At 45.8% G+C, this 18,283-nt stretch overlaps 1 protein-coding gene across 1 annotated transcript; it reads right to left on the bottom strand.

Annotated features, from left to right (window-relative positions):
• Nucleotides 1-219: 219 nt before the first annotated feature.
• LOC124029668 (rap guanine nucleotide exchange factor 5-like) lies at nt 220-11,959 on the bottom strand. The gene is made up of 5 exons (XM_046341302.1): nt 11,905-11,959; nt 8,902-9,028; nt 7,164-7,311; nt 6,846-6,943; nt 220-1,573 (listed from the first exon to the last, which is right to left on the bottom strand). Exons 1-5 carry the CDS (start codon nt 11,957-11,959, stop codon nt 1,522-1,524), a joined length of 480 nt encoding a protein of 159 aa, XP_046197258.1. The 3' UTR covers nt 220-1,521.
• Nucleotides 11,960-18,283: the final 6,324 nt, after the last annotated feature.

Here is an 18,283-nt window from a genome sequence, read left to right as displayed (position 1 = left end):
CACACACTGAATATAGACTTGCTTTTTTATATTGTGTTATTGACTGTACACTTGTTTATTCCATGTGTAACTCTGTGTTGTTGTTTGTGTCGCACAGTTTGCTTTATCTTGGCCAGGTCGCAGTTGTAAATGAGAACTTGTTCTCAACTAGCCTACCTGGTTAAATAGAGGTGAAATAAAATAAAAAATAAAAAACACCCAACACATGGTTTCCATGGTTTCCATGGTTTCCATGTGTTTGATGCTATTCCATTCGCTGTCCTCCCCTCAGCAGCCTCCTGTGAGTCATATAATAGCTCCATTACCTCTCATGCAGTTTGGCCTCTTACCTTTCTGTGGGGTGAATACTCATCTCATATAGTTTGGCCTCTTACCTTTCTGTAGTGTGAATACTCATCTCATGTAGTTTGGCCTCTTACCTTTCTGTAGGGTGAATACTCATCTCATGTTGTTTGGCCTCTTACCTTTCTGTGGGGTGAATACTCGTCTCATGTAGTTTGGCCTCTTACCCTTCTGTGGGGTGAATACTCATCTCATATAGTTTGGCCTCTTACCTTTCTGTGGGGTGAATACTCATCTCATGTCGTTTGGCCTCTTACCCTTCTGTGGGGTGAATACTCATCTCATGTAGTTTGGCCTCTTACCCTTCTGTGGGGTGAATACTCATCTCATATAGTTTGGCCTCTTACCCTTCTGTGGGGTGAATACTCATCTCATATAGTTTGGCCTCTTACCCTTCTGTGGGGTGAATACTCATCTCATATAGTTTGGCCTCTTACCCTTCTGTGGGGTGAATACTCATCTCATGTAGTTTGGCCTCTTACCCTTCTGTGGGGTGAATACTCATCTCATGTAGTTTGGCCTCTTACCCTTCTGTGGGGTGAATACTCATCTCATATAGTTTGGCCTCTTACCCTTCTGTGGGGTGAATACTCATCTCATGTAGTTTGGCCTCTTACCCTTCTGTGGGGTGAATACTCATCTCATGTAGTTTGGCCTCTTACCCTTCTGTGGGGTGAATACTCATCTCATATAGTTTGGCCTCTTACCCTTCTGTGGGGTGAATACTCATCTCATGTAGTTTGGCCTCTTACCCTTCTGTGGGGTGAATACTCATCTCATGTAGTTTGGCCTCTTACCCTTCTGTGGGGTGAATACTCATCTCATATAGTTTGGCCTCTTACCCTTCTGTGGGGTGAATACTCATCTCATATAGTTTGGCCTCTTACCCTTCTGTGGGGTGAATACTCATCTCATATAGTTTGGCCTCTTACCTTTCTGTGGGGTGAATACTCATCTCATGTAGTTTGGCCTCTTACCCTTCTGTGGGGTGAATACTCATCTCATGTAGTTTGGCCTCTTACCTTTCTGTGGGGTGAATACTCATCTCATGTAGTTTGGCCTCTTACCCTTCTGTGGGGTGAATACTCATACTCACCCAGGTCGCAATTGTAAATGAGAACTTGTTCTCAACTTGCCTACCTGTTTAAATAAAGGTGAAATAAAAATAAATAAAAAATCTCATGTAGTTTGGCCTCTTACCTTTCTGTAGGGTGAATACTCCTCCAATGTACTGGAGAGAGAAACAAAATCAAACAATTAGACCATGAGACAAGAATGACAAAAAATAAAAATACACACACTTGTTTTGAACCGTTTCAATCAACTAGTAACCTGGTAGTACTGTGATTTTACATCAATCAACTAGTAACCTGGTAGTACTATGATTTTACATCAATCAACTAGTAACCTGGTAGTACTGTGATTTTACATCAATCAACTAGTAACCTGGTAGTACTATGATTTTACATCAATCAACTAGTAACCTGACAGTACTGTGATTTTACATCAATCAACTAGTAACCTGGCAGTACTGTGATTTTACATCAATCAACTAGATTAGTCAAGGTTAGGTGACATGAGTCAAGGTCCTGATTAAAGGTGCAATATGTAGAAAGGTCCACCATTTCCTGGTTGCTAACATTCAAATAGTTTCCCTAATTTCAGTTTATGTGACAAAAGAAGCGATGTATAGTGTAGAGAATAATTTTACCATCTAAATCGTTGTGAAATACATTTCAATAACCAAAAAGATTATATTTTCAGCTGTTTGAAGCTGGTGTACAAAACCGAAAGTAAGACGCGAAAACTAATCTCATGAACGGGAAGCATAGAAATGATTTACCACCCCTTAGACTTGCTTTCAATTATAATAACAGATCTATAACTCACATTTCTATGTGAATTTGGTTGGGAGGGAGTAGGTGAGGAGAAGGAAGGGAGGAGGGTTGACATGAGATGTGTCCCACTCGATGGACACCATGTTCTATATTCTGGGGGTTCTTGGATGTGTGCGTTTGTTAACCAGGAAGGAATCCTCAACGCTATTTGCAATAAGAGGACCAACAGTAGAAATGGAACAGGCCTCTCTGTCACAGCTTGTGCTTTCCCAGATATTCTTCCTAAATGTCTTAGACCCCTGAGACAGAGGAACTCAGGGACCCAAACAGCACAACAACACATACCCCAACGGGACAACGACACAGTCCCAAACAGGACAACAACACAGCCCCAAACAGGGACAACAACACAGCCCAAAACAGGGACAACAACACAGCCCCAAACAGCACAACAACACAGCCCCAAACAGGGACAACAACACAGCTCCAAACAGGGACAACAACACAGCCCCAAACAGGGACAACAACACAGCCCCAAACAGGGACAACAACACAGCCCCAAACAGGGACAACAACAAAGCTCCAAACAGGGGCAATAACACAGCTCCAAATTGGACAACAACACAGCCCCAAACGGGACAACAACACAGCCCCAAACAGCACAACAACATAGCCACAAACAGTACAACAACGCAGCCCCAAACAGGGACAACAACACATCCCCAAACAGGGACAACAACACAGCCCCAAATTGGACAACAACACAGCCCCACACGGGACAACGACACAGTCCCAAACAGGACAACAACACAGCCCCAAACATGACAACAACACAGCTCCAAACAGGGACAACAACACAGCCCCAAACAGGGACAACAACACAGCTCCAAACAGGGACAACAACACAGCTCCAAACAGCGACAACAACACAGCCCCAAACAGGGACAACAACACAGCTCCAAACAGCACAACAACACAGCCCCAAACAGGATAACAACACAGCCCCAAACAGTACAACAACACAGCCCCAAACAGGATAACAACTCAGCCCCAAACAGGATAACAACACAGCCCCAAACAGCACAACAACACAGCCCCAAACAGCACAACAACACAGCCCCAAACAGTACAACAACACAGCCCCAAACAGTACAACAACGCAGCCCCAAACAGGGACAACAACACAGCCCCAAACAGGGACAACAACACAGCCCCAAATTGGACAACAACACAGCCCCACACGGGACAACGACACAGTCCCAAACAGGACAACAACACAGCCCCAAACATGACAACAACACAGCTCCAAACAGGGACAACAACACAGCCCCAAACAGGGACAACAACACAGCTCCAAACAGGGACAACAACACAGCTCCAAACAGCGACAACAACACAGCCCCAAACAGGGACAACAACACAGCTCCAAACAGCACAACAACACAGCCCCAAACAGCACAACAACACAGCCCCAAACAGTACAACAACACAGCCCCAAACAGGATAACAACACAGCCCCAAACAGCACAACAACACAGCCCCAAACAGTCCAACAACGCAGCCCCAAACAGTCCAACAACGCAGCCCCAAACAGGGACAACAACACAGCCCCAAACAGGGACAACAACACAGCCCCAAACAGGGACAACAACACAGCCCCAAACAGGGACAACAACACAACCCCAAACAGGGACAACAACACAGCCCCAAACAGGGACAACAACACAGCCCCAAACAGGGACAACAACACAGCCCCAAACAGGGACAACAACACAGCCCCAAATTGGACAACAACACAGCCCCACATGGGACAACAACACAGCCCCAAACATGACAACAACACAGCTCCAAACATGACAACAACACAGCCCCAAACAGGATAACAACACAGCCCCAAACAGCACAACAACACAGCCCCAAACAGGATAACAACACAGCCTCAAACAGCACAACAACACAGCCCCAAACAGGGACAACACAGCCCCAAACAGGGACAACAACACAGCCCCAAACAGGGACAACAACAAAGCTCCAAACAGGGACAACAACACAGCCCCAAACAGGGACAACAACACAGCTCCAAACAGGGACAACAACACAGCTCCAAACAGCGCAACAACACATCCCCAAACAGGGACAACAACACAGCCCCAAACAGCACAACAACACAGCCCCAAATTGGACAACAACACAGCCCCAAATTGAACAACAACACAGCTCCAAACGGGACAACAACACAGCCCCAAACAGGATAACAACACAGCCCCAAACAGCACAACAACACAGCCCCAAACAGCACAACAACACAGCCCCAAACAGTACAACAACATAGCCCCAAACAGTACAACAACGCAGCCCCAAACAGTCCAACAACGCAGCCCCAAACAGTCCAACAACGCATCCCCAAACAGGGACAACAACACAGCCCCAAACAGGGACAACAACACAGACCCAAACAGGGACAACAACACAGCCCCAAACAGGGACAACAACACAGCCCCACACGGGACAACAACACAGCCCCAAACATGACAACAACACAGCCCCAAACATGACAACAACACAGCCCCAAACAGGATAACAACACAGCCCCAAACAGCACAACAACACAGCCCCAAACAGTACAACAACATAGCCCGATACAGTACAACAACGCAGCCCCAAACAGCACAACAACACAGCCCCAAACAGTACAACAACATAGCCCGATACAGTACAACAACACAGCCCCAAACAGGGCAACAACGCAGCCCCAAACAGTACAACAACACAGCCCCAAACAGCACAACAACACAGCCCCAAACAGTACAACAACGCAGCCCCAAACAGCACAACAAAACAGCCCCAAACAGTACAACAACGCAGCCCCAAACAGTACAACACACTCTCCAAACAGTACAACAACACAACCCCTTTACAGGCCAATAGGGAGTAGGTTGATAGGCCTATAGGGCTTTGGTCAGAATTAGTGCACTATACAGGGAAAAGGGTGCCATTTGACATGCACACAAAGTCACATTTCCTGTTTACCAGCTACATGTTTGGAATACACACTTAGGAGAAATAATCCACGCACACATTACACGTAAATACACCCTTGAAATTAGTGCATTCAGCTATTTCAGCCTCACCTGTTGCTGACAAGTGTATAAAATTGAGCACACAGCCATTTCTATAGACAAACACTGGCAGTAGAATGACCTTACTGAAGAGCTCAACGTGGGGCCGTCATAGGATGCCACCATGCTAACAAGTCAGTTAGTTCAAATGTGTGCCCTGCTAGAGCTGCCCTGGTCAACTGCTGTTGACTTGCTTGCAATTACTTGCTGTTTTTGTGAAGTGGAAACATCTAGGAGCAACAACGGCTCAGCCGCGAAGTGGTAGGCCACACAACCTCACAGAACGCGTAGCTGTCACGCCCCTGACCTTAGAGAGCCTTTTTATGTCTCTATTTGGTTTGGTCAGGGTGTGATTTGGGTGGGCATTCTATGTTCTGTTTTATATGTTTTTGTATTTATGTTTTGGCCGGGTATGGTCTCAATCAGGGACAGCTGTCTATCGTTGTCTCTGATTGGGAATCTTACTTAGGCAGCCTTTTTCCCTTCTGTCATTGTGGGAAGTTGACTTTTGTTAGTGGCACATAACCGTGAAGCTTAAGGGCTGTTTCTTTGTTTGTTGGCGACATTTAAATAAAAGGAAAATGTACGCTCACCACGCTGCACTTTGGTCTACTTCTTTCGATGGCCATGACAGTAGCTCTTAAAAATTGTCTATCCTCGAATGCAACCCTCACCACTGAGTTCCGAACTGCCTCTGGAAGCAATGTCAGCACAAGAACTGGTCGTCGGGAGCTTCATGAAATGGGTTATCATGGCCAAGCAGCTGCACACAAGCCTAACATCACCATGTATAATGCCAAACATCGGCTGGAGTGGTGAAAAGCTCACCGCCATTGGACTCTGGAGAAGTGGAAACACGTTCTCTGGAGTGATGAATCAAGCTTCACCATCTGGCAGTTCGACAGACTAATCTGGATTTGGCAGATTCCAGGAGAACGCTACCTGCCCGAATGCATAGTGTCAACTGTAAAGTTTGGTGGAGGACGAATAATGGTCTGGGGCTGTTTTCCATGGTTCAGGCTAGGCCACTTAGTTCCAATGAAGGATAATCTTAACGCTACATTATAGAATGACATTCTAGACAATACTATGCTTCCAATTTTGTGGCAACAATTTGGGGAAGGCCCTTTCCTGTTTCAACATGACAATGCCCCCCTGCACGAAGCGAGGTCCAAACAGAAATGGTTTGTCGAGATCGGTGTGGAAGAACTTGACTGGCCTGCACAGAGCCCTGACTTCAACCCATCGAACACCTTTCAGAAGAATTGGAACGCCGACTGTGAGCCAGGCCTAATTGCTCAACATCAGTGCCCGACCTCACTAATGATCGTGTGGCTGAGTGGAAGCAAGTCCCCGCAGCTATGTTCCGACATCTAGTGGAAAGCCTGGAGGCTTTTGTAGCAGCAAATGGGGGGGGGGCAACTACATTTTAATGCCCATGATTCTGTAATGAGATGTTCGACGAGTAGATGTCCACATACTTTTGGTCATGTAGTGTAACTAATTCATCATATTATTCTATTATTCAATTTCTATGGCCACTCACTGTCTGCGATGCAGCCGCAGGAGTTTCTGCAGGTCCTTCTGCTCCTTCTCTAGAGTTGGATACTCATACAGGTCATCCAGGAGGAAACGATACAATGTCTGAAACACAAAGACATCTATAATGTCTGTTTTCACCCTCCCGTATCATCATGATATCACTTATTTTAGGGTCATCTCACTGTCCCATATCCTTAGCCTGGCCCCACATTTGTCTTGCCAACTCCTTATTTATGACTAGAGGAGTTTGAAAGAAAGCACAAACAGATCTGGAAACAGGCTATAATAACCCTTCTTCTTCTCCTCCCTCGCTCCAGCATACCTTCATGAAGAGTTTAACATGCTCGTCTTCTCGTAGGAAGTCCCTGTACAGTGTTGTCCACTGTGTCACCAGGTGCAGGACCTGACGTTTCCTGTCCAGAACCTCCTTCCCTTCCTCTTTCCCCCGGTGGTGTCTCTTTGAACAATAGGTGGGCTTTGTGAGTTAAGGCATCAGCACAGCAGGAGAGAGGACTCTCAGTAGGCTTTGTGTGTATTGACATTAGCTAGGCCAACAGGATCAACACCGCTATTTTTAATTGTTCCAAGTTGGAGGTGTATGTGTGTAGTGGGTTTAAGGGTGAGGTGTGTGTCTGTGTGTGTGTGTGTGTGTGTGTGTGTGTGTGTGTGTGTGTGTGTGTGTGTGTGTGTGTGTGTGTGTGTGTGTGTGTGTGTGTGTGTGTGTGTGTGTGTGTGTGTGTGTGTGTGTGTGTGGTACAGTCAGTAACTTTAGAGGTGGGTGGTGTACTGTAGTCTAGAGGTGAGGTACTGTAGTCTAGAGGTAAGCTACTGTAGTTTAGATGTAAGGTACTGTAGTCTAGAGGTAAGGGTTGTGTACTGTACTGTAGCCTACAGGTTTGGTACTGTAGTCTAGAGGTGAGATACTGTAGTCTAGAGGTAAGGGTTGTGTACTGTACTGTAGCCTACAGGTTTGGTACTGTAGTCTAGAGGTGAGATACTGTAGTCTAGAGGTAAGATACTGTAGCCTAGATGTAAGGGTTGTGTACTGTAGTCTAGAGGTAAGGTAAGGTACTGTAGTCTAGAGGTGAGGTACTGTAGTCTAGAGGTAATGGTGGTATACTGTAGTCTAGAAGTAAGGGCTGTGTAATGTAGTCTGGAGGTAAGGTACTGTAGTCTAGAGGTGAGGTACTGTAGTCTAGAGGTAAGGGTGGTAAACTGAGGTCTAGAGGTAAGGGCTGTGTACTGTAGTCTAAATGTAAGGGTGGTATACTGTAGTCTAGAGGTAAGGTACTGTAGTCTAGAGGTAAGGTACTGTAGTCTAGAGGTAAGGTACTGTAGTCTAGAGGTAAGGTACTGTAGTCTAGAGGTAAGGTACTGTAGTCTAGAGGTAAGGTACTGTAGTCTAGATGTAAGGTACTGTAGTCTAGAGGTGAGGTACTGTAGTCTAGATGTAAGGTACTGTAGTCTAGAGGTAAGGTACTGTAGTCTAGAGGTGAGGTACTGTAGTCTAAATGTAAGGGTGATATACTGTAGTGTAGAGGTAAGGTAATGTAGTCTAGAGGTAAGGTACTGCAGTCTAGAGGTAAGGTACTGTAGTCTAGAGGTAAGGTACTGTAGTCTAGAGGTAAGGGTCGTATACTGTAGTCTAGAGGTAAGGGCTGTGTAATGTAGTCTGGAGGTAAGGTACTGTAGTTTAGAGGTAAGAGTGGTATACTGTAGTCTTGAGGTAAGGTACTGTAGTCTAGAGGTAAGATACTGTAGTCTAGAGGTAAGGTACTGTAGTCTAGAGGTAAGGTCCTGTAGTCTAGAGGTAAGGGTGGTGTACTGTCGTCTAGAGGTAAGGTACTGTAGTCTAGAGGTAAGGGTGGTGTACTGTCATTTAGAGGTAAGGTCCTGTAGTCTAGAGGTAAGGGTGGTGTACTGTAGTCTAGAGGTAAGGTACTGTAGTCTAGAGGTAAGGGTGGTGTACTGTAGTTTAGAGGTAAGGTTCTGTAGTCTAGAGGTTAGGGTGGTGTACTATATTCTACAGGTGACCACCACAGCCTGAAGTAAAAGGATATTGTCCCAGGAGAGCCTGACACAGATCACTGGTTGACATGAATACCAGGTATGTCAGCAGAAAGTCATCCAGGAGAGGCTCTGTAAAACAGGAAACACACCATTTACAACAGCATCCAATAGAACTGGCTAAAACTCAGTGGTGGAAAAAGTACTCAATAGTAATACTGTAGTAAAAGTCAAGATAACTTCATAGAAAATGACTCTAGTAAAAGTGAAAGTCACCCAGTAAAATATTACTTGTGTAAAAGTAAAAAAATATTTGGTTTTAAATATACTTAAGTATCAAAAGTAAAAGTAAAAGTATAAATGATTTCAAATTCATTATATTAAGCAAAACAGACAGAACAATTTATTGTTTTTTTTATTGTATTGCCGGATAGACAGGGGCACACTCCAACACTCCAACACTCCAACACTCCAACACTCTAACACTCTAACACTCCAACACTCCAACACTCCAACACTTCAACACTCCAACACTCCAACACTCCAACACTTCAACACTCCAAGACATCATTTACAAACAAAGCATGTGTGTTTAGTGAGTCCGCCAGATCAGAGGCAGTAGGGATGACCAGGGATGTTCTCTTGATAAGTGTGTGAATTGGACCATGTTCCTGTCAAAATGTAACGAGTACCTTTGTGTATCAGGGAAATGTATGGAGTAAAAAGTACATTATTTTGTTTATGAATGTAGTGTAGTAAAAGTTGCCAAAATTATAAACAGTTGTCTAGGGGTTTTGTATGTCTATGTTAACTAGTCTAGGTGTTATGTATCTCTATGGTTGTCTAGAGTGGTTCTCAATTAGAGGCAGCTGTTTATCGTTGTCTCTGATTGGGAACCATATTTAGGCAGTCATATTCGTTGGGTAATTCGTGGGTTGTTGTCTATGTCTAGTTGTCTGTACATTTAGATTATAGCTTCACGTTCGGTTTGTTATTTTGGGTAGTTTGTTTAGTGTCCGTCTTTATTAAAAGTAACATGTTTTCGTAAGTCGCTCTGGATAAGAGCGTCTGCTAAATGACTTAAATGTAAATGTAAATATCACGCCTCCTCCATTCAACAACTATGACAATAGTAAAGTAAATTACAGATACTCCAAAAAAACTAACTTACTAAAGTAGCACTTTAAAGTATTTTTACTAAAGTACTTTACACCACTGCTAAAACTGATTCAAATCCAATGTAATTAGATATAATTTAATTTATTCATAAATTAATGTATTAATAAATTGAATACATTTATTAAACATTTTAAATTATGAATGACCAAACCAAGATTGTATAATCATTAAAGCTACCTTCAAGTGTCAGTAGTCTACTTCAAAGATGCAGACCATACAAAAATGTGCTCATAAATTTAAAAAATGAAAAGTGAAAAGTGAATTCCACCCTCTGACATCTTTTGTAACGTTTTTCTCTAAACTCCTCCCACCGCCTGTTACGGTTGGCTCCAACGCCGTCCAGCTCTCTGCTCCACCTACAGCCTCTCTGTGTTCCCACTGTGTCCAGCTCTCTGCTCCACCTACAGCCTCTCTGTGTTCACACTGTGTCCAGCTCTCTGCTCCACCTACAGCCTCTCTGTGTTCCCACTGTGTCCAGCTCTCTGCTCCACCTACAGCCTCTCTGTGTTCACACTGTGTCCAGCTCTCTGCTCCACCTACAGCCTCTCTGAGTTCACACTGTGTCCAGCTCTCTGCTCCACCTACAGCCTCTCTGTGTTCACACTGTGTCCAGCTCTCTGCTCCGCCTACAGCCTCTCTGTGTTCACACTGTGTCCAGCTCTCTGCTCCACCTACAGCCTCTCTGTGTTCACACTGTGTCCAGCTCTCTGCTCCACCTACAGCCTCTCTGAGTTCAGACTGTGTCCAGCTCTCTGCTCCGCCTACAGCCTCTCTGTGTTCCCACTGTGTCCAGCTCTCTGCTCCACCTACAGCCTCTCTGTGTTCCCACTGTGTCCAGCTCTCTGCTCCACCTACAGCCTCTCTGTGTTCCCACTGTGTCCAGCTCTCTGCTCCACCTACAGCCTCTCTGTGTTCACACTGTGTCCAGCTCTCTGCTCCACCTACAGCCTCTCTGTGTTCCCACTGTGTCCAGCTCATTTAGTACGGACCTGGAAGAACACCACAGTGGTTTTCAATCACTACATTGTCTATTGAAATGAATGTCTTCAGTGAGCAATGAGTAAAACATATGAGCAAACCTGTGGATGGCCACAAAATAAGAACCAATCTGGCAACCCCAATGCATTGTGGAGAAAAAAGTAACATTTGAATATATGAATATAATCATTGAGAAAAGCATCCCCCATGCAGAGAATTTATTAATATACAGTATATATCCCCTACACAATGTCTCAGTGTTGTGATATCAATATGCAAAAGCACGTTGGCTTAAAGAAATCATTAAGGCAAAAGGATTTTTAATTAGATAAGGGTGACAGGTCTCATCCAGTGAAAGTAATGACTCCTAACAATCAGTGAAAGATCCTTGTGCAATGTGAAAATGACTCTAGAACACATATAGAGCCGGTCTCAAAGGGCAACCTATGCCCTAGTGTTCTATTGTTGACCAGGGCCCATCTAGGGAATGAATGAACACAGGACTGGAACACAGGTTGACAGAGAGAGAGAGAGAGAGAGAGAGAAGATCTCAATGTGTGTGAGTTGATCTTTCTACTGGTCCTGACCTCCTAGTCATTACTCAGGTAATGACTCACACACTTTCCAATGATGATTGTTGCATATTCATTTGCTCCCTGGATACTTAAGCTACGCCCAATGATTTTCTCCTTCCCCCGTAGCCTCACGTTACTGTATACTGGGCTGTTCTCTGTCTGCTTACAGGAAGTACCGGGGAAGATAAGGCAATACATTGTCAAGCTGCTGCTTGACTCTCTAACTGCCGATGCAGTCGATGCTCTAAATCAAATGATATTTCCAATGCTGTTGTGTCAATCTGATATGTGCTTAGTCTGAACCCACTGCTTTCATGTGTTTACAAGCAACATGGACGCTGATGTGTCCTGCAGACATCTGCAGATTACAGGACGTCATTCCTACACATATGCTTTGATTTTATTAGAAACAATGTCTCTGAATGTGATCTGATGAACAGATTGGTCAATGTGAATATACCAACTCAGCTAGAAAATCAATTCATGGTGGGGTTTTTATCATTTGTTGTGTGTTTCTTTGGTGAAAGTGCACCATTGTGAAAATAAACTGTTCCATTTGAGAGGAATTTCAAGCGATCTCGTCAGAGAACTAGTCAATGACTATTTGCTGTATTTGTCAGTGGAATTACAGTTTTTTACAATCACTTTGGCACTAATTTCGGGACCTTGGTGTCATTTTTCACAACTCTAGACACAAAACTTACAGCCAATGATCAAAATGCAAATTTGTCAAAACTCTAACACTTTTTCCAATTGCTTGGATAAAATACACATAAAGATAAGATCATTTGTTCATTGAACTAAAATCACCTGTTCAAAATGGCACAACTAAACATCAAAGTTTTACCATTTCAAAATGCAATTCACACATTACATCTGAGATGACTGTCTATTCATTTCAATGATCTAACTATCAATTCACACATTACATCTGAAATGACTGTCTATTCATTTCAATGATCTAACTATCAATTCACACATTACATCTAAGATGTCTGTCTATTCATTTCATTACAATGATCTAACTATCAATTGATACAACTGCTCAAAATGATAAGTGACTTTTGCATTACTCTTAATGCATAGTTTTATGGAAACTGACTAACAACATTCCATGTGTAGATCATGAAAGTATTAGGATAACGAGATCCATTGACACCAATTACCGTGGAACATGAACCAATTTGTCATGTTTTGTCTTATATTGTCTTGTCATTTTGCTTTTCCTTCTGTTCGTTTTCCCCCTGCTGGTCTTTTTAGGTTCGTTCCCTTTTTTCTCTCTCCCTCCCTCTCTCTCTTCTCTCTATCGTTCCATTCCTGCTCCCAGCTGTTCCTATTCCCCTAATCAATCATTTAGTCTTTCCACTCCTGTTCCCTATCTTTTCCCCTGATTAGAGTCCCTATTTCTCCCCTTGTTTTCCGTTTCTGTCCTGTCGGATCCTTGTATATTGTTCACCGTGCTGTGTCTTTGTATCGCCCTGTCGTGTCGTGTTTCCCTCAGATGCTGCGTGGTGAGCAGGTGTCTGAGTCTGCTACGGTCAAGTGCCTTCCCGAGGCAACCTACAGTTTATGATCGAGTCTCCAGTCTGTTCTCGTCATTACGAGTGGAATTGTTTTTTATGCTTTATTTACCGCTCCGATTTGTCTAGGAGTATTGCATATTTCCTTTACTGGATTAAAGACTCTGTTTTCGCCAAGTCGCTTTTGGGTCCTCATTCACCTGCATAACAGAAGGATCCGACCAAAGAATGGACCCAGCGACTACAGACGCTCGTAACACTGCCGTCGAGATCCAAGGAGCCATGCTCGGCAGACACGAGCAGGAATTGTCTGCTGCTCGTCATGCCGTGGAGAACCTGGCCGCTCAGGTTTCCGACCTCTCTGGACAGTTCCAGAGTCTTCGTCTCGTGCCACCTGTTACTTCCTGGTCTGCCGAGCCTCCGGAACCTAGGGTTAATAACCCACCTTGTTACTCCGGGCAGCCCACGGAGTGCCGCCCCTTTCTCACCCAGTGTGATATTGTGTTCTCTCTCCAACCCAACACATACTCTAGAGAGAGAGCTCGGGTTGCTTACGTCATATCACTCCTTACTGGCCGGGCTCGAGAGTGGGGCACAGCTATCTGGGAGGCAAGGGCTGATTGTTCTAACAATTACCAGAACTTTAAAGAGGAGATGATTCGGGTTTTTGACCGTTCAGTTTTTGGTAGGGAGGCTTCTAGGGCCCTGGCTTCCCTATGCCAAGGTGATCGATCCATAACGGATTACTCTATAGAGTTTCGCACTCTTGCTGCCTCTAGTGACTGGAACGAGCCGGCGCTGCTCGCTCGTTTTCTGGAGGGACTCCACGCAGTGGTTAAAGATGAGATTCTCTCCCGGGAGGTTCCTTCCAGTGTGGACTCTTTGATTGCTCTCGCCATCCGCATAGAATGACGGGTAGATCTTCGTCACCAAGCTCGTGGAAGAGAGCTCGCGTCAACGGTGTTTCCCTGCTCCGCATCGCAACCATCTCCCTCCTCTGGCTCAGAGACTGAGCCCATGCAGCTGGGAGGTATTCGCATCTCGACTAAGGAGAGGGAACGGAGGATCACCAACCGCCTGTGCCTCTATTGCGGATTTGATGGACATTTTGTCAATTCATGTCCAGTAAAAGCCAGAGCTCATCAGTAAGCGGAGGGCTACTGGTGAGCGCTACTACTCAGGTCTCTCCATCTAGATCCTGTACTACTATGTCGGTCCATCTACGCTGGACCGGTTCGGTGCTACATGCAGTGCCTTGATAGACTCTGGGGCTGAGGGTTGTTTCATGGACGAAGCATGGGCTCGGAAACATGACATTCCTTTCAGACAGTTAGACAAGCATACGCCCATGTTCGCCTTAGATGGTAGTCATCTTCCCAGTATCAGATTTGAGACACTACCTTTAACCCTCACAGTATCTGGTAACCACAGTGAGACTATTTCTTTTTTGATTTTTCGTTCACCTTTTACACCTGTTGTTTTGGGTCATCCCTGGCTAGTATGTCATAATCCTTCTATTAATTGGTCTAGTAATTCTATCCTATCCTGGAAAGTTTCTTGTCATGTGAAGTGTTTAATGTCTGCCATCCCTCCCATTTCTTCTGTCCCCACTTCTCAGGAGGAACCTGGCGATTTGACAGGAGTGCCGGAGGAATATCATGATCTGCGCACGGTCTTCAGTCGGTCCCGAGCCAACTCCCTTCCTCCTCAACGGTCGTATGATTGTAGTATTGATCTCCTTCCGGGGACCACTCCTCCTCGGGGTAGACTATACTCTCTGTCGGCTCCCAAACGTAAGGCTCTCGAGGATTATTTGTCTGTGTCTCTTGACGCCGGTACCATAGTGCCTTCTTCCTCTCCGGCCGGGGCGGGGTTTTTTTGTTAAGAAAAGGACGGTACTCTGCGCCCCTGCGTGGATTATCGAGGGCTGAATGACATAACGGTTAAGAATCGTTATCCGCTTCCCCTTATGTCATCAGCCTTCGAGATTCTGCAGGGAGCCAGGTGCTTTACTAAGTTGGACCTTCGTAACGCTTACCATCTCGTGCGCATCAGAGAGGGGGACGAGTGGAAAACGGCGTTTAACACTCCGTTAGGGCATTTTGAGTACCGGGTTCTGCCGTTTGGTCTCGCCAATGCGCCAGCTGTTTTTCAGGCATTAGTTAATGATGTTCTGAGAGACACAAGCTGAACATCTTTGTTTTTGTCTACCTTGACGATATCCTGATTTTTTCACCGTCACTCGAGATTCATGTTCAGCACGTTCGACGTGTTCTCCAGCGCCTTTTAGAGAATTGTCTCTACGTGAAGGCTGAGAAGTGCTCTTTTCATGTCTCCTCCGTTACTTTTCTCGGTTCCGTTATTTCCGCTGAAGGCATTCAGATGGATTCCGCTAAGGTCCAAGCTGTCAGTGATTGGCCCGTTCCAAGGTCACGTGTCGAGTTGCAGCGCTTTCTAGGTTTCGCTAATTTCTATCGGCGTTTCATTCGTAATTTCGGTCAAGTTGCTGCCCCTCTCACAGCTCTTACTTCTGTCAAGACGTGTTTTAAGTGGTCCGGTTCCGCCCAGGGAGCTTTTGATCTTCTAAAAGAACGTTTTACGTCCGCTCCTATCCTCGTTACTCCTGACGTCACTAGACAATTCATTGTCGAGGTTGACGCTTCAGAGGTAGGCGTGGGAGACATTCTATCCCAGCGCTTCCAGTCTGACGATAAGGTTCATCCTTGCGCTTATTTTTCTCATCGCCTGTCGCCATCTGAACGCAACTATGATGTGGGTAACCGCGAACTGCTCGCCATCCGCTTAGCCCTAGGCGAATGGCGACAGTGGTTGGAGGGGGCGACCGTTCCTTTTGTCGTTTGGACGGACCATAAGAACCTTGAGTACATCCGTTCTGCCAAACGACTTAATGCTCGTCAAGCTCGTTGGGCATTGTTTTTCGCTCGTTTCGAGTTTGTGATTTCTTACCGTCCGGGTAGCAAGAACACCAAGCCTGATGCCTTATCCCGTCTTTTTTAGTTCTTCTGTGGCTTCTACTGATCCCGAGGGGATTCTTCCTTATGGGCGTGTTGTCGGGTTGACAGTCTGGGAATTGAAAGACAGGTTAAGCAAGCACTCACGCACACTGCATCGCCGCGCGCTTGTCCTAGTAACCTTCTTTTCGTTCCTGTTTCTACTCGTCTGGCTGTTCTTCAGTGGGCTCACTCTGCCAAGTTAGCTGGTCATCCCGGCGTTCGAGGCACTCTTGCTTCGATTCGCCAGCGCTTTTGGTGGCCGACTCAGGAGCGTGACACGCGTCGTTTCGTGGCTGCTTGTTCGGACTGCGCGCAGACTAAGTCAGGTAACTCTCCTCCTGCCGGTCGTCTCAGACCGCTTCCCATTCCTTCTCGACCGTGGTCTCACATCGCCCTAGACTTCATTACCGGTCTGCCTTTGTCTGCGGGGAAGACTGTGATTCTTACGGTTGTCGATAGGTTCTCTAAGGCAGCACATTTCATTCCCCTTGCTAAACTTCCTTCCGCTAAGGAGACGGCACAAATCATCATCGAGAATGTGTTCAGAATTCATGGCCTCCCGTTAGACGCCGTTTCAGACAGAGGCCCGCAATTCACGTCACAGTTTTGGAGGGAGTTCTGTCGTTTGATTGGTGCGTCCGTCAGTCTCTCTTCCGGGTTTCATCCCCAGTCTAACGGTCAAGCAGAGAGGGCCAATCAGACGATTGGTCGCATAGTACGCAGCCTTTCTTTCAGAAACCCTGCGTCTTGGGCAGAACAGCTCCCCTGGGCAGAATACGCTCACAACTCGCTTCCTTCGTCTGCTACCGGGTTATCTCCGTTTCAGAGTAGTCTGGGTTACCAGCCTCCTCTGTTCTCATCCCAGCTTGCCGAGTCCAGCGTTCCCTCCGCTCAAGCGTTTGTCCAACGTTGTGAGCGCACCTGGAGGAGGGTGAGGTCTGCACTTTGCCGTTACAGGGCACAGACTGTGAGAGCCGCCAATAAACGTAGGATTAAGAGTCCAAGGTATTGTTGCGGCCAGAGAGTGTGGCTTTCCACTGGCAACCTTCCTCTTACGACAGCTTCTCGTAAGTTGACTCCGCGGTTCATTGGTCCGTTCCGTGTCTCCCAGGTCGTCAATCCTGTCGCTGTGCGACTGCTTCTTCCGCGACATCTTCGTCGCGTCCATCCTGTCTTCCATGTCTCCTGTGTCAAGCCCTTTCTTCGCACCCCCGTTCGTCTTCCCTCCCCCTCCCGTCCTTGTCGAGAGCGCACCTATTTACAAGGTACGTAGGATCATGGACATGCTTTCTCGGGGACGGGGTCACCAATACTTAGTGGATTGGGAGGGTTACGGTCCTGAGGAGAGGAGTTGGGTTCCGTCTCGGGACGTGCTGGACCGTTCACTGATTGATGATTTCCTCCGTTGCCGCCAGGATTCCTCCTCGAGTGCGCCAGGAGGCGCTCGGTGAGTGGGGGGTACTGTCATGTTTTGTCTTATATTGTCTTGTCATTTTGCTTTTCCTTCTGTTCGTTTTCCCCCTGCTGGTCTTTTTAGGTTCGTTCCCTTTTTCTCTCTCCCTCCCTCTCTCTCTTCTCTCTATCGTTCCGTTCCTGCTCCCAGCTGTTCCTATTCCCCTAATCAATCATTTAGTCTTTCCACTCCTGTTCCCTATCTTTTCCCCTGATTAGAGTCCCTATTTCTCCCCTTGTTTTCCGTTTCTGTCCTGTCGGATCCTTGTATATTGTTCACCGTGCTGTGTCTTTGTATCGCCCTGTCGTGTCGTGTTTCCCTCAGATGCTGCGTGGTGAGCAGGTGTCTGAGTCTGCTACGGTCAAGTGCCTTCCCGAGGCAACCTACAGTTTATGATCGAGTCTCCAGTCTGTTCTCGTCATTACGAGTGGAATTGTTTTTTATGCTTTATTTACCGCTCCGATTTGTCTAGGAGTATTGCATATTTCCTTTACTGGATTAAAGACTCTGTTTTCGCCAAGTCGCTTTTGGGTCCTCATTCACCTGCATAACACAATTGGACGACATTATCTATGGATGTAATGTTTCATCATTATTCTTTATCAGACACTGTTTCTATGGTCCCATGTACCACTTTTCCAGACCATGTTTTCAGATTTGACATTACTGTACACTCACCGGCCACTTTATTAGGTATACCTATCTAGTACTGGGTA

Source organism: Oncorhynchus gorbuscha, unplaced genomic scaffold (genome assembly GCF_021184085.1).
Source record: "Oncorhynchus gorbuscha isolate QuinsamMale2020 ecotype Even-year unplaced genomic scaffold, OgorEven_v1.0 Un_scaffold_7216, whole genome shotgun sequence".
Classification (NCBI taxonomy): Eukaryota; Metazoa; Chordata; class Actinopteri; order Salmoniformes; family Salmonidae; genus Oncorhynchus; species Oncorhynchus gorbuscha.
This window is presented reverse-complemented; position numbering and strand designations above follow the sequence as displayed.

Excerpts from the sequence above, each read along its gene's own strand:
- LOC124029668 (XM_046341302.1), bottom strand. The coding sequence starts at position 11,959 with ATGACGTCCTGTAATCTGCAGATGTCTGCAGGACACATCAGCGTCCAT. Across the intron at positions 7,312-8,901 it reads TGTCAGGCTCTCCTGGGACA|CTATTGTTCAAAGAGACACC; the intron begins ATATCCTTTTAC and ends CACAAAGCCCAC. Across the intron at positions 6,944-7,163 it reads ATGTTAAACTCTTCATGAAG|ACATTGTATCGTTTCCTCCT; the intron begins GTATGCTGGAGC and ends TTTGTGTTTCAG.